The sequence below is a fragment of the Rissa tridactyla genome, chromosome 7, assembly GCF_028500815.1.
Source record: "Rissa tridactyla isolate bRisTri1 chromosome 7, bRisTri1.patW.cur.20221130, whole genome shotgun sequence".
NCBI classification, from domain to species: domain Eukaryota; kingdom Metazoa; phylum Chordata; class Aves; order Charadriiformes; family Laridae; genus Rissa; species Rissa tridactyla.
In genome coordinates this window covers 29,182,069-29,206,028 of record NC_071472.1, presented here as the reverse complement: position 1 = coordinate 29,206,028, position 23,960 = coordinate 29,182,069, and the positions used below count along the sequence as shown (strand labels likewise).

At 42.9% G+C, this 23,960-nt stretch overlaps 2 protein-coding genes across 3 annotated transcripts in view; both read right to left on the bottom strand.

Annotated features, from left to right (window-relative positions):
- The window catches only part of ITGA4 (integrin subunit alpha 4), a 40,120-nt gene extending 27,811 nt beyond the window's left edge, over nucleotides 1-12,309 (bottom strand). The window contains exons 1-6 of one of the 2 annotated variants that reach the window (XM_054208922.1): nucleotides 11,957-12,309; nucleotides 11,728-11,849; nucleotides 4,792-4,898; nucleotides 4,564-4,693; nucleotides 2,982-3,049; nucleotides 2,174-2,303 (exon numbers count right to left, since the gene is read on the bottom strand). In XM_054208922.1, coding sequence (XP_054064897.1) covers nucleotides 2,174-2,303; nucleotides 2,982-3,049; nucleotides 4,564-4,693; nucleotides 4,792-4,898; nucleotides 11,728-11,849; nucleotides 11,957-12,141 — 742 coding nt within the window. In that variant the 5' untranslated portion in view covers nucleotides 12,142-12,309. The remainder of the gene's footprint in view (nucleotides 1-2,173; nucleotides 2,304-2,981; nucleotides 3,050-4,563; nucleotides 4,694-4,791; nucleotides 4,899-11,727; nucleotides 11,850-11,956) is intronic. The other variant, XM_054208921.1, reaches the window with a different exon arrangement.
- On the bottom strand, nucleotides 12,149-22,898 carry LOC128912382 (spidroin-2-like; the record flags this gene model as incomplete). The annotated part of the gene is made up of 2 exons (XM_054208165.1): nucleotides 22,526-22,898; nucleotides 12,149-12,990 (listed from the first exon to the last, which is right to left on the bottom strand). Coding segments are annotated over exons 1-2 (1,215 nt in total), but the record flags the coding sequence as incomplete, so codon positions are not given.
- Nucleotides 22,899-23,960: the final 1,062 nt, after the last annotated feature.

Sequence of the window (23,960 nt, the reverse complement as noted above, 5' to 3'; positions counted from 1 at the left end):
TACTTTGTGATTTCTTTAAGGCAGTTTGTTAAGTGCCTACAGTTACTCTTTCATCAGGCCCAGCTGATTTGAAAGACTGATTTACTTATCTAATTCCTTTTAAAGAAGTCAGTTATTAATCTCCAGGATACACTAAAGTAGTCAGGGGAATACTACCAAACATTATGTATTACCAGCTTCTCTTTCTAACTTCCTTCCTTCTTTGAATTGTCTGGTACTTAAACAGCTTCTTTGTTTCTTCCAAGTTTTGGAAAATGCAATGATACTTCCGCACACTCTTCCTGCAAACTCTAATTTGTTAATTATTACACTTTGACAGTTTAATGAAAAATATAAGCAAAGAGGCCAACTTCTCAGTCCCTGCCAGAAGAAGTATAGTGTAAGTAGATAATTATGTCTAGTCATGTGCTTGAATTACCTCTGGTCACAATATACTTCCCCCACTTGGTGAGGGGGGGAACGACAGTTCGTTATTTAAAGGAGAGGCAAACTCAGTCTTAAAAAAAAATAAAAAATCTTGGTAATGGAATTAACCCTAAATAGGTTTTGGCCTTAAACAATGCTAAAGATGGGACAGAACAGAAGCTGAGGGAGGTGAAGGAAGGTACCTTTACATTCTTTTAACCACATTATCTATTATTATGAGAGAACAAAGTGGGGGTTCAAGTAGCATGGAACAATGCAAAATTTAAGGTTTATCACAGCTGCTACTGTAGAGACACACAGATGAGCCAACGGCCCCTTTCTTCCCTGTAGAAAGCACAAGTTTGGAGGACCCACGGCTCTGCGAAGGCAGCATGCTGGCTGCCATGCTTGCGCCAGGTCACTGGAGAAGCATTTGTGAAGCAAAGTCCAGCTGATCTCAGGACCTGGATGACAAAGGGAACTAGGAGAGAGACTATATGTGCGGGAAGGCTTTCCCTGCACCCTCCCCAGCCCAGTCCTTAGTCAAGCTTTCACCTGTTTGCCTATACCTGGCTTTTGTCTATCAGTGACTTGACTCATTCATCACAGAAATTCTCACTCTTATACTTGTAGGAGCAGAAATCTGGAATGAGCTTTTTTCCCCCCAGACAAGTGCAATATTTTTTTTCTGCTGATTGTTACTGGAAAGCTGGAGCAAGCATTCTCTGAAGTTTTTCACATGCCCTATGAAATGTTAGAAACATTACTGGTTAACCATAGTGATCTGCGGATCTGAGCATTTTTTGCCACCCAGCATCTCTTTTGCTTGACTTTCCCACAGAGCCCAACTGCAGCCTTTGCGAGGCTCAGTACCGAGTTCTGAAGTGTTGGGCCTTTGTATTTCATAACAGTTATTTCATTACCTATGCCTGCTTCCTACTGTCAAAAGAGTGAAATCAGAAACAGGAAGTATTTATCCCCATGAACCGGACCTATGAATGGGAAAATGCAAAAACCAGTGGTGACAGGCAAAAACATTCTTGCTCAGGAGTTCAGGGAAGGACAGATGAGGTTTTCTTAGCGTGTAGTGAGAAAACTGAAGCTGATGATGTTTCTGGCATAAAACCCTACAAATTCTACCACTAAATCCACCTAACTACTCGGATATAGGTACCTAAGTACACGAGTAGGAGCTTCATGGCTTTCTTTGCAGACATTTGTAGATAAGGTTTGCTTTCCCATATATCCAGACCAAGATATGGTTGGAATAAAAGAAAAAAAAAAAAAATCTCAATTGGAGTCAAGTCTGTCTCTTAAGATCATAGTATACTTCCCCTTACTGACAATGCAATTAAGACTTATTTCCTTGCAGCTTTCACTGTAACCAACTTTCCATATTTCTGTTATATGTGAAATCATTATGTCTTTTGCTATGAAAGTGCTTGTCAGCATTTCAGACGTAACAGTGAAGTGCAAAACATTGCTAACCAGAAGCATATCTCTACCTTCTAAATCAAGAAGGGATAGAAACTCCGTGGAGAGATGATAAAACCAGAAATCCCATGTTTGAGATGCTTCCATGTAAAAAGAACAGAGAGGAAGCCTTATAAGTAAATAATATTTAGCAAACTCACAACATATATTTAGAACCGTCACTTCTGGGATTAGTAAAGAAGCACTGATGAACACGGTGCACTCACTTCAAGATCAGCTATTTAACTAAATCTTTGACTTATATTTTTGTAAAGTATTAGATATTTTTAAGTACCTAGATAACTGCCAAATTTCACTTGGTTATTTGAATCTGTATAAGCGTCGATTGTATTTGCAGTTGTATTGTACACAAAAACAGAACCAGTCCAATAAAATGATCCAGGGGCTCCCATTATAATTAAGTCCTAAAAGAAAAATTAAAAAAAAAGCCATGTTATTCATATTTAAATATTCATGAAAATAAGCAAAACAAGTCAAATGCTTTTCTTTAGATCTCCTGTGAACTCAGTGAAACGCTACTGGAGATACATCTGGCTCAGTACCAGGGGATTACCACTAGATCACAGATAACATTTTTCAGGCTTTCTAAAAATATGGTTATTAAAAACCTTGAGCTGTGAACAACTTAAAAGAGAGTAACAAACAGGATATTCTCTTGTCAAAGGAGTTTTTTTAGAAATCATAATCTTAGGGTGAAATGGACATTAAATAATACAGAATATTACTCTGTAAAGCAAGAAGGTGTTATCAGTGTTAATGTTACATCAAAGAGATTACTTTAAAGAGAATAACAAAACTTCATACTCCGTTATATCCATGCTCTTTTTCCAGATGAAAAGTAATTTTTGGTTTAGTCAGGTGCAGAAGTGTTTTTGGGAATAAAAAGTAAAAGTATGAGTTGGGAATTATCATGCAAGTCTTATCAAGATTCAATAAAAAAGAAATGGGAAAATTTTGTTTTTTCCTTCCCACAAAAAAAATACAGTGTTAATGTTTGCATTTATATACACACTTTTATGTATGTATACGTATATATAAGCATATAGATATATAGAGAGAAGTTTGGTATCTTTAATACACACCTCAATGTAAAAACTAGACATTCCAGCCTGGCACGACCCATGGTTTTCTCCAAACTTTCGCACATGATCTAGGAATGGGCAAGAAATATTAAAAAGGATGAGAAGTGTGTAGTTTCAGAGTTTGTTACCAGGTCTTCAACAGAAGTTGGGACAAGTTTAAAAAAAAAAAAGAAAAAAAAAGAAAAGAAAACAACATTGGTTTTCAGTCCTGTGATAAAGCTAAAAACACCATTTCCACTGTATAGCCTTTAGCTTCAATATAGTATTGTAACAAACTCAAAGCACTATGTATCACTTGATCACAGCTTCCTCTGAAATCTTGTGACTTTAAAGGCTGTACTTTTCTTTTTCAGTTGCTCCATGAATGAAACAGCACAAATAGTTTGAGCAGCACAGCTACGTACGCTTAACTCTTCTCTACAACTCTGTATAATTCAGGTCTAATCTGATTGACAGGCTTATGAATCTTGATAGGAGTTGCCCTCATGCTCCACTAGTGCTCTGAAGGGCTCGTGTTACAGCTGTATTGGACATATCGGTATCTGTCACCCTTAGCAGTTGTCTCTACATCCAGTTCTCCCAACTCTGTTTTCCTGCTTTTCTTTGCTGACTGCCTCCCATCAGGGTTCCCTTCATCTCATCCATAGTTTTGTTCACTTGAAAAGTCACTGGAGATAAAAGCATGATTTCACCAATGCTCCTAACAGTCTCTGAAGCCAGCAGCGGGATGTTTGATGGTGTTACTCTGTAGGTCTGCACGGACAGGCCAGATTGTCAGCTCTTCCTTGCGTTGGCAAGGAGCAGGGTCACAACATCACTCTCCCGGATGGGAGGGAGGTATGAAAGGGAAGGCAGGGATGGACTTGTTTGATAGCTTCAGGTCTTGACTCTTATGCTGCTCCTGCAGTCCTCCGAGGAAGGACCACTGAAGGTCTTGCACCACAGCAGTGGCCTTGGCAGGAGGCAAGTAAGGTACAGGGCACACACTGTGTTGAGGAACCAGAGCAGCTTTGTACCAAAGGCTAAGGAGCCAACAGCAACAGTCTCTTGCAGGTATTGCTGCTGCTGCTGCTGTGGGGCACCCTCCTGAGCAGAGGGAGCAAATAACAGAGTAAAGGAAGGAAGGACGTCCTCTAGTGGCCTGGTTTTGAGAAGCACACATCCTTCAGTGATCCAGTCCAAGGAGCAAGTATTCTGATGTCCTATTTAAACAAATTTAAATAGGCCATCACGGCCAGGCTGGATGAAGCTTTGAGCAGCCTGGTCCAGTGGGAGGTGTTCCTGTCCACGGCAGGGCGGTTGGAACTGGATGATCTGTAAGGTCCCTTCCAACCCAAACCATTCTGTGATTCTGTGTGATTCTGTGAATTTTTTTGCCTGTTGAAAGCAGCTCTTCTTTGAAGTGATAAGCATCCTGTTAACAAATCTACATCATAAATTGGGCTCATATCATCTGCACTCAATCTTCAAACCTTTGGCTGCAGAAAGCCTGCTCAGAGCAACACAGGCTCTTCACAAACTCTGCACCATGCAATTAAGCATCTTAATTTCTCCCTACAAAGGACCCAAGCATTGTCCTTACCTATATAGCATGGGCGTATTGATCTGCTCAGTTCAGTTCGAAAATCAGAAGAGACAGCAAAACAAATACCGTATGGAAGTTTGTGTTCATTTTTTGCGTAAAAGACATTTTTCCATCTATGTCCACAAGCCTATGGATAAAAAACAAACATGATGTTTGGCACAGAAGCATAAGAAAGATGAAGGCAGTCTGACAAACAGACACGCAGCTACAGCCATTAATACATACAACGATAGATCCATTTTCTTTTGGCTGCCTCGATAAGCTGACACCCAGCCACTGATTATCACGCTCTTCCAAACAAGTCTTCCCACAGCGCTCTCCATTGGGGTTGCCTAGGACACAAAGACCAATGCTCTGAACAGGAGGACAAGCTGAAGGGCCACATGGTGAGTAACAGGAGCACCCAAGAACCCTACAGGGAGACTGCAGCAACTCAGGTCTGGTGGACCTGGCCTCTGTCTCACGCAGGCCACGTAGAATTTTTACTTTCTTCTTGATCAAAGGTACGGCTGCATGTAGCCAAAGGGAGCGCACTGGTTCTGAATACAATAGGTTGGCAGTGAGGCTTGGCTTCTCCATCATTATTGAAATTAAGATAGAAAGTGACATTACGCTCAATCTGATGAAGGGCTGGCTGTTCAAGTGTTCTCCAGCCTAAAAGTTCATAAGAAACACAAGCAATACCCGAGAGTGCTACCCAAACTCTAGCCTAAAGCAAGGACCTCTCAAACTACATCTCCACTGGCAGCAGACCTTAAAATTATCTCTACTGCAAATGGCTATCACATAAAGGGTGTATAACTGCAATCTCTACTGGGGATGTCAGATCATTATGTATGCATATCCTGCGTACTCCTTGCACTGTTGCAATTATTTAGCAGTAGCTCTTTGGTTTTTTTTCTTAAGGAGAGTTAATTTTAAAACCTTAGAGAACATAGTGAAATTTCTTTTAACTCCCCCAAAAGGCTCCAGTATTGCCAAGTTAGCAAATATTTGCTTCCTTCTAGAAAGCAGCAGTGGCACCCGTGGTAAGAAGAAGCTATGCATTTAAAAGTATTCTAAGTTACATAAAGCAAGCTTTTAATTTGTAAGATGTTCGTATGACTATGCATTAACCAAATTATTGAAGCAGTTAGTCACCCAGAAGAGGGCATCAGTACAGATCACAGAGTGCCCATACTGATGGGGACATGGTTTGAGAGGAAAACACATAAATCAACACCCCCTCAAAATTCTGCTCCCACCAGAAACGAAATATTACTGTTCAATGCATTAGAGAGTTTAAATAAATACACTCCTAATTAGTGGACGTGTTGAATTCCTTCTACAGGACATACAACTGCACAATATTGTTTAAACATGGAAACAGAATGAAGGGATACACCTTGTCTACTTAGTACCCAGGAGAAAGATGAATGACTGTGGGCTTTGCTACATACGTTCTCACAACCAACACTGACTTAAATGATTTTATGCCTAGGATGTCATGGACTTTTTGAGTGAAAATAGCAGATTAATGAAATCAAGATAAATCTTTATCACACGATAAGAAAATGTAAGGAGAAACACTGTAGGAATAAAACCCAACAACCATCCTTATTTCAGAGGTTGTTGCCTGCTGTTTTGTGACAGGCCTAGCAATTGACATTTGTCTGAAGAAACTGCTGGAGCCTTAATTTCTTCTACTTCCGTACCACCTCTCCACTTTTTTCAGACATCATGTTTTCTCCCTGCTCCTGTGGAAAGACCAGAACAGTGCAGTCAGGAACCCCTCACTGTACTGCACAGAGGACGACACACCCTGCGCACCGCAGCTGTACTCTACCTTCTTCCAAAACCAACATCCTTCCCAGGGTCAAGAGGCACCTGACCCTCCTTCTTTACCACTTCCTCCCCCATGTGCCTTTCCCTAAGACATCAAGGAAATAGTATGCAATATCCAAGTAAACAGGAATCGACCTTAACACTCACAGTAACATCACATTCAATTCTCTTTGGGCCAAGAGATTTTACATTACTGTAGTTAAATAATTCCTGCAGGTCACTCGAGGAACAGTAATTAACAACACGTGGGCTCTCACTCCAAGACGAGCACAAAGTAAAATGCCTTACTTTAAAAATCTACTAAGAAGTAGTTGATTTTTCTGCAGGTTGTCAGTTACTGAGGTTCAAGTAATAAGCTTCCGAGTTCTCCTACCTGGCTAATGTCAGTGACATGAAGATCCATGTAATACATACATACCATTTTCAAAAACAAGTTTGGAATTTAGCTTTAGACTTCAATTTTGGAACTCCTCACTTCCTCAGGGAGACACTTCCATGGTTTGCACGAATGATAGAGCACGTTAATCTGACTGAAATCACCTCAGAAAACTAAATTCCATTACGCTCCCACATGTAAGATTTAATCCTCCTTTAAATCAGAAATGGCGTGTCTGGTAACTCTCTTCTAGCAATTCTTTATGTCCTCTTATGACAATGACTTACCTGGGATTTGCTTTAAAGTGTATGTGGATTTGCAGGAAATGGAAGAAGTGGAAAAGACCCGTGTCATAAATTTGTATCTCAAGAGGCTTTCTGAGACTTTTATCAGTTAAGTCAAACAAAACCAGATAATGATGATATGAGATAAAAGGAAGTTTTGCTCATCTCAGTGCTTCATTCCTGAGCCTATTTCAGAGGTCCATACCAAGAAAAAGCACCACCATTCCTTCATGCTCGTTGGATTGTATTCCCCTTTTCCTTGGCTCCAGCATACGTTCTTGATTCAGGTACACTTTGGCCCTCTGCTGACCTGCTATCTTATATCTCCTCTCTTTCTCTGACTGGCAAGTATTCACCCAACTTGGAAATGACACGCTTTTGTGGGCGAGAAAAGTGCGAGCTTTACATCCCAGACATCGTGATGAGCCCCTGCTCAGGGTATGACATTATAAAGGCTTTATAGAATGAGAAGAGAAAATGCTGTATTCTGCACAAGCAACAGAGCAGCACTGAATAAGCTCAAGAGGACATAGCAGCTTGGTTGCCTCAGGGAAAAGGAGCACGCGCTGTCATAAAGTCACCGAGAGATAAGTAATTGCCCAGCCTGTGTACATTACACAGCTGGAAGATACACTTCTGCCATAATCCCCGCTGCACGCATCCACAGAAACAGCACAAACGCATATAAATAAGGTCACAACTTATAAAGCCACTTCTAGCTTTGGCCTCAAGGACTTTAATACAGATGTTTGCCATGTCATCTGAGAAACCAGTTTTATATAACTTGCTCCAGTGCTTTCCATGCCCAGCAGCCTCCCGTGATCTTTTTTTATCCTCCCAGAACTCCCCTGGCCCTATTGCTAATTGATTAAAACTATGAAGTCTACTGCAAAGACGACAAGCCTTCTGACATCCTGCTCCTAGATGTCAGGGCCTCATTAGACTCTTCATTCATCCGGGGCAATCTTTTCTCTTTTCACAGATTTGATAGGTCTTATCCCTCTTATGTCCCTCAAACCAATTCTACCCAAAACATTTTAGTTAAATGCCAGCTGTTTCTGTAACAGAGCTAGGTGCTGTCTTCCTTGGAATAGCATGGCTATTTCAAAGGAGATCACTGGCAGGGTATGAGCAATGCAAGTGAGACCAAAGCGCTAAATGACCAAAGACAAACTGAAATCAAAGTTGAACAAATACAGGTCAGCCTTTTGGGGAAAACCATTAACTGTTCACTTTTCCATTGTAACCATTCAGCTGGGGGAGCTAGAGGGCAATTTGTTCATAGGTTAATTGTAGCACCGACTTAAAAGAAGGGTGGAAGGCTGAGACTGCAGGCAAAGTTTTTTGGCCTTAGGTTAAACAATATGCACTGAATTTACCATGTACATTTGCAGTTAAATTTTTTTTTAACCTGATGGCAAATTTTATAAATTGTTCCCTGTGTTTTTAGCCAATGTATCACCCTGTTTCAAATCTGAGAGAAATTTTGTTGAAGAATTTCTGTAACGTTTTGCAAGTCCAAGATGTAATAGATCAAAACATTGAAAGAACTTTGTGCAAGTCCCTCTGCAATAATCTATGACAACCCCAAACTAATGTGAGCAAGGTCTTGAAATTCAGAAGACTAGAAGACTGGTAGAAGATGGACACTTAGTGCTCCAAATAATAAACCTGCAGCACTGTATTTTGTATTTGTGCCTACAGGTTGATTACAAGCCTCTGCATCTAACACAAGTCATCATTTAAAAGCTCTCCAAATACAAATAAACCAGCAGTCTAGAGCACTTGACACCATTGACAGAAGTAGCAGAACTAGACAAGAAATCCTTAAAACATTAGTCCTCTGTTCAGCAATTAGAGAGAGATTTAAAAGTGATCATGAGGCATTGGGAAGACAAAGATTTGCTTGCTCATGGCAGTGTATCTCACAGCTCCTCTCTACTCTTAAAGCAGCCCGGGCCCCTGCAACATCTTGAACAACATTGAAATTCTCTAAAGTATGCCTGGATCAGGTATTTCCAGATGCTGGGATGACTGCAGTGTAGGACTATTCCCAGCAACTCCTTCACTACTGAGAAAGCAGATAGGAACGTGTGACATCATAAAAAATACAACAGCAGTTTTGCGTGATCAGAGGCTTCCTAATTGTGCATGAATCCTTCATTAATTAGTTATGCCAGTTTCAAGGATACTTCAATGAAAAATAGCAACAAAGTGTTTGAACATATTTATGTCTCCAAGTAATTCACTTATTACAGAAGCCCAACATTTGGAGAAACCCAGTTCTATTACCTTTTGTCACCTCTATATTTCTATGACTCATAAGTAAAGACTTATTACTTCAAAGATTCTTTTACTGAAAGAAATTCAAGTATTCACGAGAAAGACAGAAATAGCTATTTCTCAATTTGCCTGTCCAAGCAATGTAATATATCCCTGCACGTTTTACAAAGGAAATTACCCTATTCTACGAGATCAGAACCCAAACTTGTCGCTGGCAAGAATCCAAGCAGAAGAACAAGGAGGTCACCGACTGAAAGACACAGCTTCGATAAAACCATTATGTCCAAAAGCTGCTGACAGCCTGAATGAGTTAGACAAGAGATAATTAAGTTCAGCTTTGCAATTGTGAGTTCCCTTGTGTATTTCTGTGACCGCTCGGCAGGATGGCAGAGGCTTAACAAACCTCAGATACTATCCTACTTCATTTACATCCCATGCACCACAGCCGCCTTTGGCTTCTTCATTGACCTCACTGACCTGTTTTACAATAGAGCACTTCTTTTCAGTATCTATATAAACTTCTGTATCTATATAAACTACAGAAAAACTGTAGATGTATCTTAGTGATGTGAAGCACCAGGGAAACTAGCACTAAGGGAAATAAACATTTTACAGAGATCTCTTGTGGTATCACTATTTTTAAAAATGCAAGACAAGACAGTAAACATCATTATGTAACCTGTAGCCTCTAAACCCAGGAACAGAAGCTGTGTTAAATTAAGCCTTTAGAACCACATGAACATTTTCATTCACCTGTTGTATCATTTCATTTTAATCCCCTAAACTGCTGAGAAAAAGCCCAACAAGTTACTTCGTTAGAGCTTTTGTTTCTCCACTGGCTAAATGAGTAAGTCAAGAAGTACAGCAGATATACATAGTTTTCAAAGAACCTGAAACTTTCCACCCTTCCCCTCCTTTCCTTCCCCACACAGTGAAGGACTATTTTTCCCTCCAGTCCAGGAGCAGGGGTTTATTGCCTCTTAGCATATGCTATGTCACCACTTTAGTTGGCTTCTTTGACTTTTGCAAGCCTCTAATAAACGTGCAGTTGGAGAAAAAAAGCTCTTTGTTATATATAATTTTTCAATAGATCTAATACTGGAATGAAATTAGTCAAAAAAAAAGAAAAAAAAGGAAAAAAAAAAAAAAGAACTACTTGGGCTGGCATAAGTTTAACTACAGTTCTTTCTATGAGCAACTGCTTGTCTTTTCCTTATGTGGCTACAAGTAAAGCACCACTGAAGTACCTCAGGTTTTTGTAGCTTAGTTACAAAAAATAACTCTTATTTCAATCTGTAGGGAAAAAATCGATAGAACCCATCAGTTCTAAGCATCATGCATAGATGTGTAGAGAAACAACTGTTTTAACATTTTTGTCACAGAATGCTGTGCTCTGCCCTGAAAGCTCATCAGTCCATGGTGCGCTATCGCTTTCATTAGTTTCAAATATTTTGAAAACCCTTTCCCGCGCTTCTTAGCCTTACTGGGCGGCAAGTTCATAGTTTTAACGGATCGGATGGTCTCGGTCACAGCAGGACAGAAAGTTCAGGAAGCTTTCAATGCATAGCCTCGGGACAGAATGAACGGCACTGTGTGCAAGGGGGACAAGAACAGAGCCCAAAGCAGTTCATGCATGTTCACGGTAACCCACTGCAAAGTGTTCTCCTTTTTAACGAGTATCAAACACTTGGAAGTTGGATAAGTGTACGCAGCTTCACCTCCCAAACACGGGGACTGGGGAGCTAGAGAGGAGTTAGGTCAAATGCAGAAGCTGGAAATACTGATTCAGCCAAAAATAGCTTTGTTCCCCTGAAACTCAGTTTTTCTACAAATCTGCAAGCAGGGAAAACCCATCTGCAAAACGACTGTGGTTCAGAGTTACTTTAGGGTGGCTTCTACGAAGGGACGGCTTTGCAGAAGAAAAGACGATTTAGGCACATGCTGCCACCCCCCCACCTCTGAGCTCATTACATTCGCCGCCTGCTCTGAAAGTTGAACTAACTTTCCGCTGAGAAGTACGAGAGACAGACCGAAACTCTCATAAAGCTTTTGAACTGTGGGTGCTGAAAGGTGCCAACGAAAACTGTGGGAACGGCAGCTGTCACAGTCTAAATCAACTTTTGGTGCATTTCTTTCTGTTTACACGAAAAAGGGGGGGGGGGGGGCGCACCATTGCCGCTCTTCGGCAATCGCGTTGATCTCGCCCTTCAGCGAGAGGCAAACGCCAGTTTAATCTGGCAAGGACCCAGGAGAAACCGCCCGCAGCCCTGAAGGCAGCGGAGCCGCGGTTGGCGCTAGGCGGGCACGGAGCGTCCCGTCCCGTCCCGCCGCCGTCGGGGACAGCCCTGCCGCCCACCCCAGCGCCGGGGTCCCCGCGCCCCGCCGCCGACTCACCTAGCTGGAGCTGGTCGCACCGCCCGCGGGGGTTCCTCCCGATCCGGCACCGGAAAATGGCCCCGGGGTTGTCCACCGAGACGTTGGCGGGCCAGCTGGCCCGGGGGGCGCCCACCACCAGCCTGCGGGGGCAGAGACGACAGCGTGAGGCGCCGCGGCCGGCAGAGCCGGGAGAAGGAGCGACGGGCGGAACGGGGCCCCCGCGGGGGCGGCCCGGCCGGGGACTCACCATCTCTCCTCTCCGTGGCCATGCAGGAGAACCGAGTACCCGAAGAGGGTCCCATTGCCCCCTCGGAAGAGCAGCGGGTGCTGGGTGTCCAGATTGTAGGGCCGCGCCGTCGGCAGGCACTGCCACAGCAGGAGCAGCGGGGCGGCCCAGCCCGCAGCCCCCCTCGCCTTCCCGCCGCTCCGCATGGCTCCGGCCGGCCCGAAGGCAGACGGGCGCCCAGCGCCGGCTTTCCCGCCTGGCTCCGCTCCCCCGGCTCGGCGAGAGGGCAGCGCCGCGCCCCCGCCCTGCCCCGGGACGGCGGCAGCCCTCTGCCTGCACCGCCTCTGCTACCGGCGGGCCGAGCCAGGCCGGGCCGGGCGGGCTCCCCGAAGCCCGGGGTGGGGGTGTCCCCTCCGGATGGGGGAGTCGCTCGACCGCGCCGCCTCCTCCCGCACAGCGGCGGCCCCTCTCCCTTCCACAGGCGGCGAGGGTCGGGTTTCTCCCCGCCCCGTCCGCGCCCACGGAGGTGCTGCCGAAGGGGGCACGGCCCCCGGGACCCCGGATCCCCGGGCCCTGTGGGACGCGGCCGCCCCGACTCCCGCCCCCGGTGGGGCAGCGAGGGCGTCGGCTGGGTTCCCTTCCTCTCCGCCCCGCTACACCTGCGCGGCGGGCGGCCCCAAGGGGGTGCCGAGCGGTTTGGTGGCAGAGGGTGAAGGGATAGGCCCGCAGGCTTCTAAAAAACCTCCCCGCCGACTCTCCGGCGCACTTGAAGCGCCCGGGCCCATTTGGTTTGGTTTGTTGCTCCCCTGAGCCTGGCTCCCCTGACCACCAGCCGGGGAGCTCCAGCCAAGCACAGGAACTGTCTTCTGGAGGGAAACTGCGTGGCGAGGCTTGCGTTTTCCTTTCAAATTTGGAAAAAGTCCCCGTACCCCTGTGCTGTAAGCCTTGCTGTGCCAGCATTGTACTGAGAGGTTCTTCCCCACCAGCCCCTCCTGGGAGGAGGTATTTGAGTCCTGAAACCAGTGCATTAGCAGCAGAAGACAGTCCTGAGTCCCCTTGAATACAAGGATTTCCCTTTTACAAGTGATAGGATGAGGGGTAATGGCTTCAAACTGGAGGAGCGTAGATTTAGATTAGATATCAGGAAGAAATTTTTACTATGAGGGTGGTGAGACACTGGAACAGGTTGCCCAGGGAAGTTGTGGATGCCCCATCCCTGGAGGTGTTCAAGGCCAGGCTGGATGGGGCTTTGAGCAGCCTGGTCTAGTGGGAGGTGTCCCAGCCCATGGCAGGGGGGTTGGAACTAGATTATATTAAAGGTCCCTTCCAACACAAACCGTTCTATGATTCTATAACCTACGTATAATGGTATTTTGAACCACAGAAACAAGAGCATAAGCACTTCTTCAAAATTAAAATATTGAATATTATACACACTAGAAATAACTGTGAGATAGTAGAGTACCATCCCCTAATGGAAATTCAGAACATGGCATTTTAAGCCACTTGGAATAAAAACCGTTTCATTTCCATTCCGTTGGTGGAAACGTGAAAAGTTTAACACTTCCGCAAAATGCTGAGCAACTACCAGAATGGGACAGTGGGGCAAGGCAGGAGTGATACATTGCGTCATCCTAAGCGCATGCAGATGTGGAGCTCCTGGAATGAGATCAGCACGTTGCAATATCTGACAGTTTGTCAGTCAGCAGTGTATCTTTTTTTAAGTCCACATCTCTAGAACCATCAGAGGGCTTCCCTGGATCGCACTGATGCAAAGCAGTGGACTGTTTCGTGTAAAGGAGTTAAACAGCTCCTCAGCTGCTATTCATCTCCCTTCCAACTACCGACATCAAAGGAGTTACAACAATCAACAGCAGCTGTGAATTTGCATTTCTAGCAGTCAAGTTTTCACTGTCATTCTGAAAGCAGCAAAAGAAGCATGATTCAAAACTGAAATGCTAAATTGTGGTTTAGTTGGTGGGAAACCATAACGTTGTTTCACCACCATCCTGAGCACTTAGCTGGTTTTGGGGGGTTTTCAGGCTTTTCTCCAAGAGATATTACAATTCTGGATTCATTTCTTATTCACAAAAATGGACACAAAGCTCTATCCCTTGAGTGACGGAGAAGGGAACAATTTCCCAGACTCCTTTCCCCTTGCAAGCTTATGCCCTAAACATCTCTACTCTTTCTGCTAACTCTCAAGAACCATCTTAATTCTATCATTTTGCAAATAGCTTGTGCAGGAGCCATGTGACTGCGTCTGAGGTATTTCTAACCATTTGGGAGAACCACAAGAACCCTTCATCAGATGACTCGCTCCTCACACTGGGCGTTGTAGTTTATCAATGAGTGTCATATAGGCGAGGGGTAAATGTGTGCAAGCTGCTTACGGCACTCAGAGACAAATTGTAGTCTCTTGAGACTAGCATTGCTGGGAGAGTTTGGGGAAAGAGAGACACTGCTGAAAGTTATAGGGACTTCATAGAACCTCCAGTCTCGTGGCCCCTGTATTGCCAAAGAGGGCATTGAGCTGGTGGCAGGGATCCTAGATAACAAGAAAAAGTAGATGGTAAAGCTGTGGGATTCGGCTGTTGGTACATAAATAGCTTTTCATGTGATGCGGATGAGAACTGTATTGTATCTCACCTGTCAGGAGGAAACATGTCTGTTATCTCCTAGACTGTGTTAGAGTAGATGTGATCGTGAGCCACCAGACATCAATGAAATCAGCAGAACATAAATCCACTGGAGTGTAAGAAATCCATGATTTGAGAAATATTTGAGGGTTTTAGTACTGATCAGGTGCAGGACAGGACAGAGAGCAAAATCAATGCCAAACTGAGAAAACAGTGTAATAAAGAGAGAACTTGAGCTTTATTAAGGATTAGGAGAATTTGCAGCAGAAATGGAATCAACACTGGAAGCCAAGTACCCGTATTTACAAAGAAAATATATATTTATATATGTAAAGTTATCCTGAAATAAGAAAAAACAATTCTCCCAAAACATGTTGCCACCATGCAATCCGGACAACACATCCCCCACAGTCCTCTGTGATTTAATACCACTAGAAGCAAAATACCACAGTGACTTGCTCTTCTGCTTGACATTGGTTCACCATCTAAGGCATTTTCAGAGAAGCTATTGGGATGGTTTGTTAAGTGAGAAAGTATATTAGTCTGCAGTTTGGCAAGCATTTTTTATAGCAGATGCGTGCACTTCATCTGACTGTTCTCATCTCTTGCTGCTCACTCTTGAATCATACTGCTGCCTCTGTTACACTGACACTATTCTGTGTCTGAGCAGTGAACTAGATTGGAGAAGTGATTGGATTAAAAATAGCCCAGCAAAACCCCCAAATCTCGATTAGATTTGCAGTTCATGTGTTGTGTGGACGGCTAGTCGTGTTGGTTGTGTTAGCAGTGTGGTTTAAGCTGGCGCTGCAGCTTTAGGGGCTTTCTCAGGCAACAGCCTTAACTTTCTAGAGGAAGTGTCAAGAGTCTGCGAAGTTAAAGCCTACATATCTACCTTAAAATGGAAACAGAAATCCATTTCCCTGGCATTAATCTCCTGCTGGAGTTCAGGAATCTTGGTCCAAATAGTCCTCTGCCTATGTCCTGAGGGGTCCAGCTTAAAAAGAGCTATATTAGAGTAAACCTGATTTACTGGTGCCATAAATGTCAACATACAACATCATGCGAAGAAGGTGACCCTACAGGTCTATATAGGATCATATATGGTCCTTCAAGATTTAATATTTCAAGTGCAACTAGAATGTAGTAAGTACTGCTGAGATTTTTCATGTGTTAGTTTTTGCATTTGGAAGGGGTATGAAAGAAAGCAGCTGGGAAGTAGCTGTTCCATTTGGGAAAAGCAATGGTTTGGGTCTTTAATCACTCTGTCAACGTTGCTCACCTGCAATACATCCCACTGATGGTGAGAAGAAAGGAAAGAAAATGAATGTAGGAAGAAAACGTTTTGATTCTGAATGTCTGTCATTAGCTTTCTTCTGCGTAACTTGTGCTTCTCCCTTTTTGATTCCCTAACTTGGAAGGCAGTTGTATTAAAATAAGCCCTGTGTATGCACAGACATTGGGTAACTAATCACATGAGTGCTTTCACTGTGTCGCAAATACAAGGGAAAGCATGCATTCCTAAAAATCTTCATGCATATGCCTGCTTCCAGCTGTGTCTATCTTTGTTCTCCTTTGTGTCATGTAAGCCTACCACTACTTATGGAAGAGTGTTTCCAAATCTACCCTCAATTAGAAATAAAAATGATCAGCGGCTAACTTCCTGTTCCTAATTAGAGTTGAAAGTTCCATTTTGAAATTGTCTAAGAACTTAAATATTGGTATTTCATATTGAAATTTTCTAAACTTCTGTAATTCACTGAAACATGGAAAATATAGGGTTTTAGTCAGACCGGAACTATGTCTTGTTTTTCTGTAAGCTTTTTTTTGTTCTCCCCCAACAATGGCAGTGGGCCAAAAAGTCTATATGCTGTCATCTGAGAAATTATAGAAGGCAAATATACTGTTACACTTACTCCTAAGATTCTCTTCAAGAAACTTCATCTTCCCTCTGCTGTAAGATATATGTGAGCTTGCACGAAGAGGATATATCGTCCACAGACAAGTATAATTAAGCACAGATGTCTGAGGCACCAAAAAGCAGCTAATATTAGCAAGGATCTTTATTTTTAACGTTTCACTTATGTTGTCTTTAGAGATCCAAATTTCATTTAGAATCAGTTAAAGAGGAAGAAGCTTTTCATTTAATGGACAAATAATATCTTCACGTTCACATGATGTCTTTTTAGGAAATACTTTAAAGAAGTTTTTCTTCCCTTGAACATTTGTGTTGGTGAAGTAAAGACAGGCTTTCCAAAAGAGCTTTCCAATGTTTAAGCTTATAATGGTGTCATACAGATGATGACTATGGCATCCTGACTATGAGAAGCAAAGAATAGATCATTATAGTTAACAACAGTTATGACTTCATTCTGATTTATAGATAGGTAAGACTGGAAATTAATCATTATATGTGTATGTGTGATAAGTGTATTGCATATCCTTTTCTTCCTTAGAATTTTGTCTAAGAATTTTGAGTTGCAAGATCAGATCCAACCATAAATAATTAGTTTTGAGTGGAGCTGGGCAGTAACCTCTTTTCCCATCCCAAAGGAATTGCTGAGCTTTTGAAACTTTCCCTTGTCAAAATCAAACAGAGTGTTCTCATGTGCCCTCTCTGTGTCTGCCATTGCAAAAGTCTGGATCAGTACAGTGGTAGCATTATTATTTTCACCTTTTAAAACAAATATTTTAGGTTTGATACAGTTATTTTGAGATGGAAAGCAAATAGGTATGTTCAGAGAATTTCAACATAAAGTATTTAGTTTATTATTTAGTTTGGGTTTTTTTTCAAAATTAATAATTACTTTAAATTGACCCTTTCCTGAAATTAATTTCCATTTCAACATATTAGTCTCTTGACAGAAAAATTCCTGAACATCTCTTGATGTTGCGAGTTTCTATTTTTTTCATATTTCTATTCTTCCATAGATTACACACCTTTACGGAAGAGATTGGGTGCAAAAGGAACGGAACAGAATCCATAAGAACTTTGCCTAGATTTATTTCTTAGCTGCAAAGCAACTTTAGGTTAAACATTGGTCTCTTGCTTCTGCTAAGCAAGATAAACCAGAGGACAAGCTAAAAGCACAAGCTTTGGTTATTTAACCAAAGTAGACCAAAGTAGATATTAGTTTTGCTGACAAGAAGCCTCCGTTCTATACTCTGGTATGAATTTGTACAGCACTTATCATCACTAGAGCAAAGTCGCTTGGACATAACGATAGTTTCAATTCGTATCAGCCTTTGAGTGTGTGTACGTGTCAATACAACAAGACTGTTATGTTACACAGTTACGTTAATACTTGTTATTTTCCAAAGGTGCCTATTCAAGGGTACTTGAATGACTGAATATTTTGAGAGGAGTGGGGGTGATCTTTGGTCTCTCTCTCTCTCTTTTTTTTTTTTTATAATTTGTAGCAATAAAAATATGCATAGTAAATGATTGGTGAGAGTTGGAGAATTAATAGTTTAGAATCTGTGGATCAAATGATGCTAAGGCTGAAAGCCTTTGGCTCCATAGGAAAAGTGAGCACGATGAAAACAGCCCCCAAATTATGAAGGTTTTGGTTATGTGCGAAGCATGTTCTTTCAGCAGTGACAATGGTTATGTTTCAGATAGGAAACAAATTCATAAGGCCCTCTTATTTCTTGGAAAAAAAAAAAGCAAACAAACCAAACCAGCTGTTGAAAGAGAACTGTTGAAAGGAAACATCTGGAGGAAATGCCAGTCCAATTTCAATCTTGTCTTCAGGATACCATAACTTACATTTTCCAGGATGTGATACTGTGCTTCATCAGACAACATCACAATGAGATCATACCTCTGAATATGGACTCCAGGCCACCTTTGTGAAGCACGGTAATCATTATGTCTGATTCTGCTTCCTGAGAGAGTCTATTAGAAATATTTCTCATCCATTGGTCACTTCTTTGATGCTAGCATGGAATCCTAGATATGCACAAAAATGATTACTTCACAAACTCTGTATCTATGTGAGGATGGAAGCAGGCATCTCTAACGAGGAGTGAGCCCTGAGATGTCTACACTGTTGTAGAGAAAAGCCTAAAAAGAGCCACAGCTAAATCCAGGACAAAATCATGCTAAGAAAGAATTATGGTAGAAGGCAGTGAAAATTCAGTGATTTTGTATAGCCAAATGCAATGTGAGACTTCTGAAATTTTTCAGAGGAGAAGAGGAAAAATTAAAAAAAAAGATTGCTCTAGCTTTTTATGTACCTGTTAATATGTCTAGCAGTCCTTCCATGGATGCCCTTAGTATGAGTACAGAAAACATCCATTCCTCATAATACGTCTTCATGGATTTATTAACCTCTTTAAAAATTTGGGAAAAACTTTTTGGCAAGCTATCAGACTCTAGTTGTTAAAATGTTGACTTAAAATGCCCTTGGTATTGGCATGACCTTCATAAGTAGTTATTTGCTAGCTGTGTATCTGTGATTTCATAGTAATCAGGTCCAGTAAAAGTTTAGACCCTCGCATGTAAAGAATTTTTGTTGGCCTGCAGGAGCAAGACCGATCTGAGTATCATTGTCGCGTGGTCTGCAAGAGAGGTTTTTTTAAAGTTGCAGTCTTATATTCAAGGAAAACGTAGGAGTATTGAGACTAGACAGAAAACAAGGTATCTAGAGAATATACTACTAAAAGTTCATCCACTTACATGTTGGTGTCCTGGTTCCTTTTTGTTGCTGAAGTAGGCTATGTCTATTTACCAGTTTGTTTGTTTTTCTATATAGTGATCTACATAATAGGCTCCATAAACAATGTTACAAGCTGTTGCTATAAAACTTGTAAAGAAATGAAACAATGAGCTGCTCTCCTACTTAGAGGTTTCTCTGAGTCGTCTCGGCTCTGTTTGAGAGTACTACATGTAGTAGTCCTAATATTTTCTTTTTTAGTCTTTGATTTTGACATGTCCTAATTCTCAATTTGTTTCTGAATTGTTGTAATTATAGCTGGACGTATTTGAAATGTATGAAATGTATGTAGCCTTTTGTGCCCTTGCAAACTAGACAGACTCAACACCCAACATGGATGAGCTATGTACATTTGTATTTTAATCTCATATTCCCATGGGTATATCTTCTGTTGCAAAATGGACCTAGAGCATTCATAGCATACTCCTATACTCTTTCATTTTCTTATTCTAAACATTTGCATACCTTATATACATAGGGATCAGGTCTGAAAAAAGCTGTTGTCCTTTTTCAGAGAGTGCTCATCATACCTGAGCAGGTGCCCCACAGTACAGCCTGTACTGAGAAGAGAATAACCTGACTGCATTGCTCCTCCTGTTATCAAAGAATATTGATATTCAGCTCTTTGTTGCTAAAGTACATCACTCCCAAAACAATTGTGTGTTACACCAACACAATAAGCACGATGCTTTAAAAAAGAAAAGCTTTGATAAAAGACCCTTATTATAAAAACAATATTATATTATATTATAATTCTCAGACATCAGTGATTTCCTAAGGAAGGAGTAAGATATACCATGTTTTTTCCTTTTAATGAGACAGTATTTCCAAAAGTCAAGGAAAGGCCATGGGTCTGTCTCCCATATAGTTGTGGTTTACCTCCAAATAATATTTTCTTTTTGGGGAGAATCGTAAAGACACATGTATCAGTTATTTTATGCCAAATGTGTAAACGTTTATATAGGAGCAGAATGAACAGTGAAAAAGATTATTTAATAACTCCAATAACACAAATGATTCAGAAAATCACTCATGTCCTGGAAGACCATGCAAGCGTGTGTTCAGCTGTAACACAGCCCTGAATTTTAGTGAACTTAAAGTTCAGCTCATATGTGAATATCCCGGTTAGAGGCTCATTGACTGAGTATTTGTATAGTTCAGAGAATTTCATAGGAATACTGAGAATATCGCCTAATTTATGAACAGAAATGTATTCCTTTTTAATTTCTAAAAAATCCTACAAAAACTTTTATGTTCCAGAGAGTCACAATAAAACATGTTAGCTAGTTCTTCTAAATCAGCTTTGCATGCGTGGAAACTAGATGACTGATTTCTATATATTTCCTGCCTCCTATCAAATGGAGAAAATCAGTTGAGTTAATAAATGATCGGAACGTAAACTGAATTGTGCATATTTGGGGAGAATCCTAGCTTCACTGACTTTTGGTACACCTGGGAGCACTGTTATGTTTGATAGATGGTGAAATCTGCTAGTTGTTTTAATTATTAAGAATGGTTGTTCTGGTTCAGAGCAAGGGCCTGCCCAAGCCAACGCTCCTGCCTGCAGCGGCTGCCAGGGCAGATCATGGCAAAGACAGGAAAAACTGATATGATACGCCCCCACGAGACCCTTTCCTGATCTCAGTACCCCAAACAATTTTCCACTTAGGGTTTTGCTGACTATGCATGAAAAGTGAGCTCCTAATGTTTGTTTTGAAGCTAGTTCCCTGAGCCTTATTTGTTCTCCCTGAGCTTTTGTACTAGAAGACTCAAGGTGTTAACTGAAATAAAAGCCCTCAAAACCAAAAGTAATTTAGAGAGGAGATATTGCTTTATTCGACGTCAGGTGCTAGGGGGAAAAACCCACAAATCTAGCACACCTTACTGGGGATATTCACCCATTATTTATACACAAAATATTCTCATAAGTCCGCCTACCTAATACATAGCTCCACCTAGGCTTACATATTCATTAGGATGACTGAGTAGTCTTTTTGCACACGTATATCAAATTTTGCTGTGCCAGCAAAACACTTTTGTGCAAGTGTGAGTGTCTCGGCGGTCATTTGGGTAAGAAGACCCTTCCTCACATTATCCTTTTAAGGTATTGAGTCATCTCAGGACAGTAAAAGTTTGCTGTAAGTTTGCCAACTTCTTGAAGATAATAAGGATGTTATTTGAAGTAGCCATAACTCTATCCTAATTGGTATAGCAGTACATACTTGCCATATAGAAGAACCTTGAAGTGATTAACTACTTCTGGTTGTCTCTTCATTATCACTATCTGTAACATCAGCTCAGTGACTAACTTTTTACACAGTAAGAAAGTCAGTAATTAGCTATTTTCTCACACAGTAAGAAGGTTAGTAAGAAACAATTATTTTAGAAACAAAGCAGAGGCCTGTCTTTGGTAACAAAGGGGTAACCAGGGCCTGTGTGTGTTCCCCGTGCTCTACTCCCCCATCTCATCCCCAGGCTGAAGAGCCTTGTCCTAATCCGTAACTCCTTGCATGTGTCGTGGTTTGGGCTGGTCTGGCCACTGAAACGAATGACAGATGCTCTCTGACCCCTCTCTCCCAACTCCTCTCAGGGAGAGGAGGAAGAAAGAGAAAGACACTTATCTGGCCTTGGTTGTTATAGCAAGAAGTATAAGCAAGAGCCTCTCTGCACACCACCCTTGGTACGAATTACAAACGTCAGGTCTTATTCACTCTGGAAGCAGACAGTGTCTTAAAAATAAGCCTTCAATTTCAGACAGTTCAGTTAGTTAGAAGAGGCTTAGCTAAAAAGTAAAATTACTGAAGAGAAAATTGGTTCTGTTTTACCTCAAACCAGGACAGCATGGAAGCCGATATGCCATTAATGAGCACTTGCTGAAAGGCCATTTTGAGTGTCCATTGCAGGGATGGCCTCTGTGGGAGGAGGCCAGGGGCTGCCCCGTGCCGGACACAGCCGGTTCCAGCCGGTCCCAGCCAGCTCCTCAGTGGACTCCCTGCAGGCCAGGACAATCAGCGAAGCTGGTGGCTTCTCTGAAAATACCTAACAAAGGGCAAAAGGCTGCACAGGCAGTGAGGAGCAAGGGGAAAAAGAGCAAGAAACAGCCCCGTGAACACCTGGGGTAGGGAAGGAGGAGAGGGAGGAGGCGCCCCAGGTGACAGAGCAGAGACTCCCCTGCAGCCCAGGGAGACGAAAATGCCATAACAGATACCTGGCCTGCGGCTCATGGAGGAGCCCACCTTGGAGCTGGTGGATATGCCCTGAAGGAACTACAGACTGTGGAGAGCCCACGATGGGGCATGTTTTCCTGACAGGATCTGTGGCCATGGAGTGCCCATGCTGGAGCAGATTGTCCTGACAGGAACTGTGGCCCATGAAGAGCTGGTGCTGGAACTGGTTCTCCTGACAGAAACTGCAGCCCATGGCGAGCCTATATTGTAGCATATTTTCTTGACAGGAACCGTGGCCATGGAGAGCCCATGCTGGAGCAGGTTCTACTGACAGGAACTGTGGCCGTGGAGAGCCCATGCTGGAGCAGGTTCTACTGACAGGAACTGTGGACCATGGCGAGCCCATGCTGTAGCCTATTTTCCTGACAGGAACTGCAGCCATAGCGAGCCCATACTGTAGCATATTTTCCTGACAGGAACTGCAGCCATGGCAAGCCCATACTGTAGCATATTTTCCTGACAGGAACTGTGGCTGTGGAGAGCCCATGCTGGAGCAGGTTCTCCTGACAGGAACTGTGGCCCATGGCGAGCCCATACTGTAGCATATTTTCCTGACAGGAACGGTGGCTGTGGAGAGCCCATACTGTAGCATATTTTCCTGACAGGAACTGCAGCCATGGAGGGCCCATACTGTAGCATATTTTACTGACAGGAACGGTGGCTGTGGAGAGCCCATACTGTAGCATATTTTCCTGACAGGAACAGTGGCCATGGAGTGCCTATGCTGGAGCAGGTTCTCCTGACAGGAACTGCGGCCCATGGTGAGCCCATAGCGTAGCATATTTTCCTGACAGGAACTGTGACCCTGGACAGTCCATGCTGGAGCTGGTTCTCCTGACAGGAATTCTGGCCCTGGAGAGCCCACACTGTAGCAGATTTTTCCTGCCAGGAAGTGAGGCCCATGGAGATCCCACACTGGAGTCTGTTCTCCTTACAGGAACTGCATCCATGCTGGAGCTGGTTCTCCTGACAGGAACTGCTGGCCTGTGGAGAGCCCACACCGTGGCAGGTTCTTCTGACAAAAACTACAGCCCATGGAGAGCTCAGGCTGGAGCTGGTTCTCCTGACAGGAACTGTGGCCCTGGACTGCCCATGCTGGGACAGAAACTGGCCCATGGAGAGCTGATGATGGAGCTGGTTCTCCTGACAAAAACAGTGGCCCATGGAGAGCTGATGATGGAGCTGGTTCTCCTCACAGGAACTATGGCCCTGAAAGCCTACGCTGAAGCAGATTTTTCTGACAGGAGCTGTGGCTCTAGACAGCTTATGCTAGAGCTGGTTCCTCTGATAGGAGCTGTGGCCCTGGAGAACCCACACTGTGGCAAGTGGTTCTGAAGGAACTGCACCCATGCTGTAGCATGTTCTACTGACAGGAATTGTGGCTCTGGAGAAGCCACACTGGAGCAGGTTCTCCTGACAAGAACTGCAACCCATGGAGAGGACC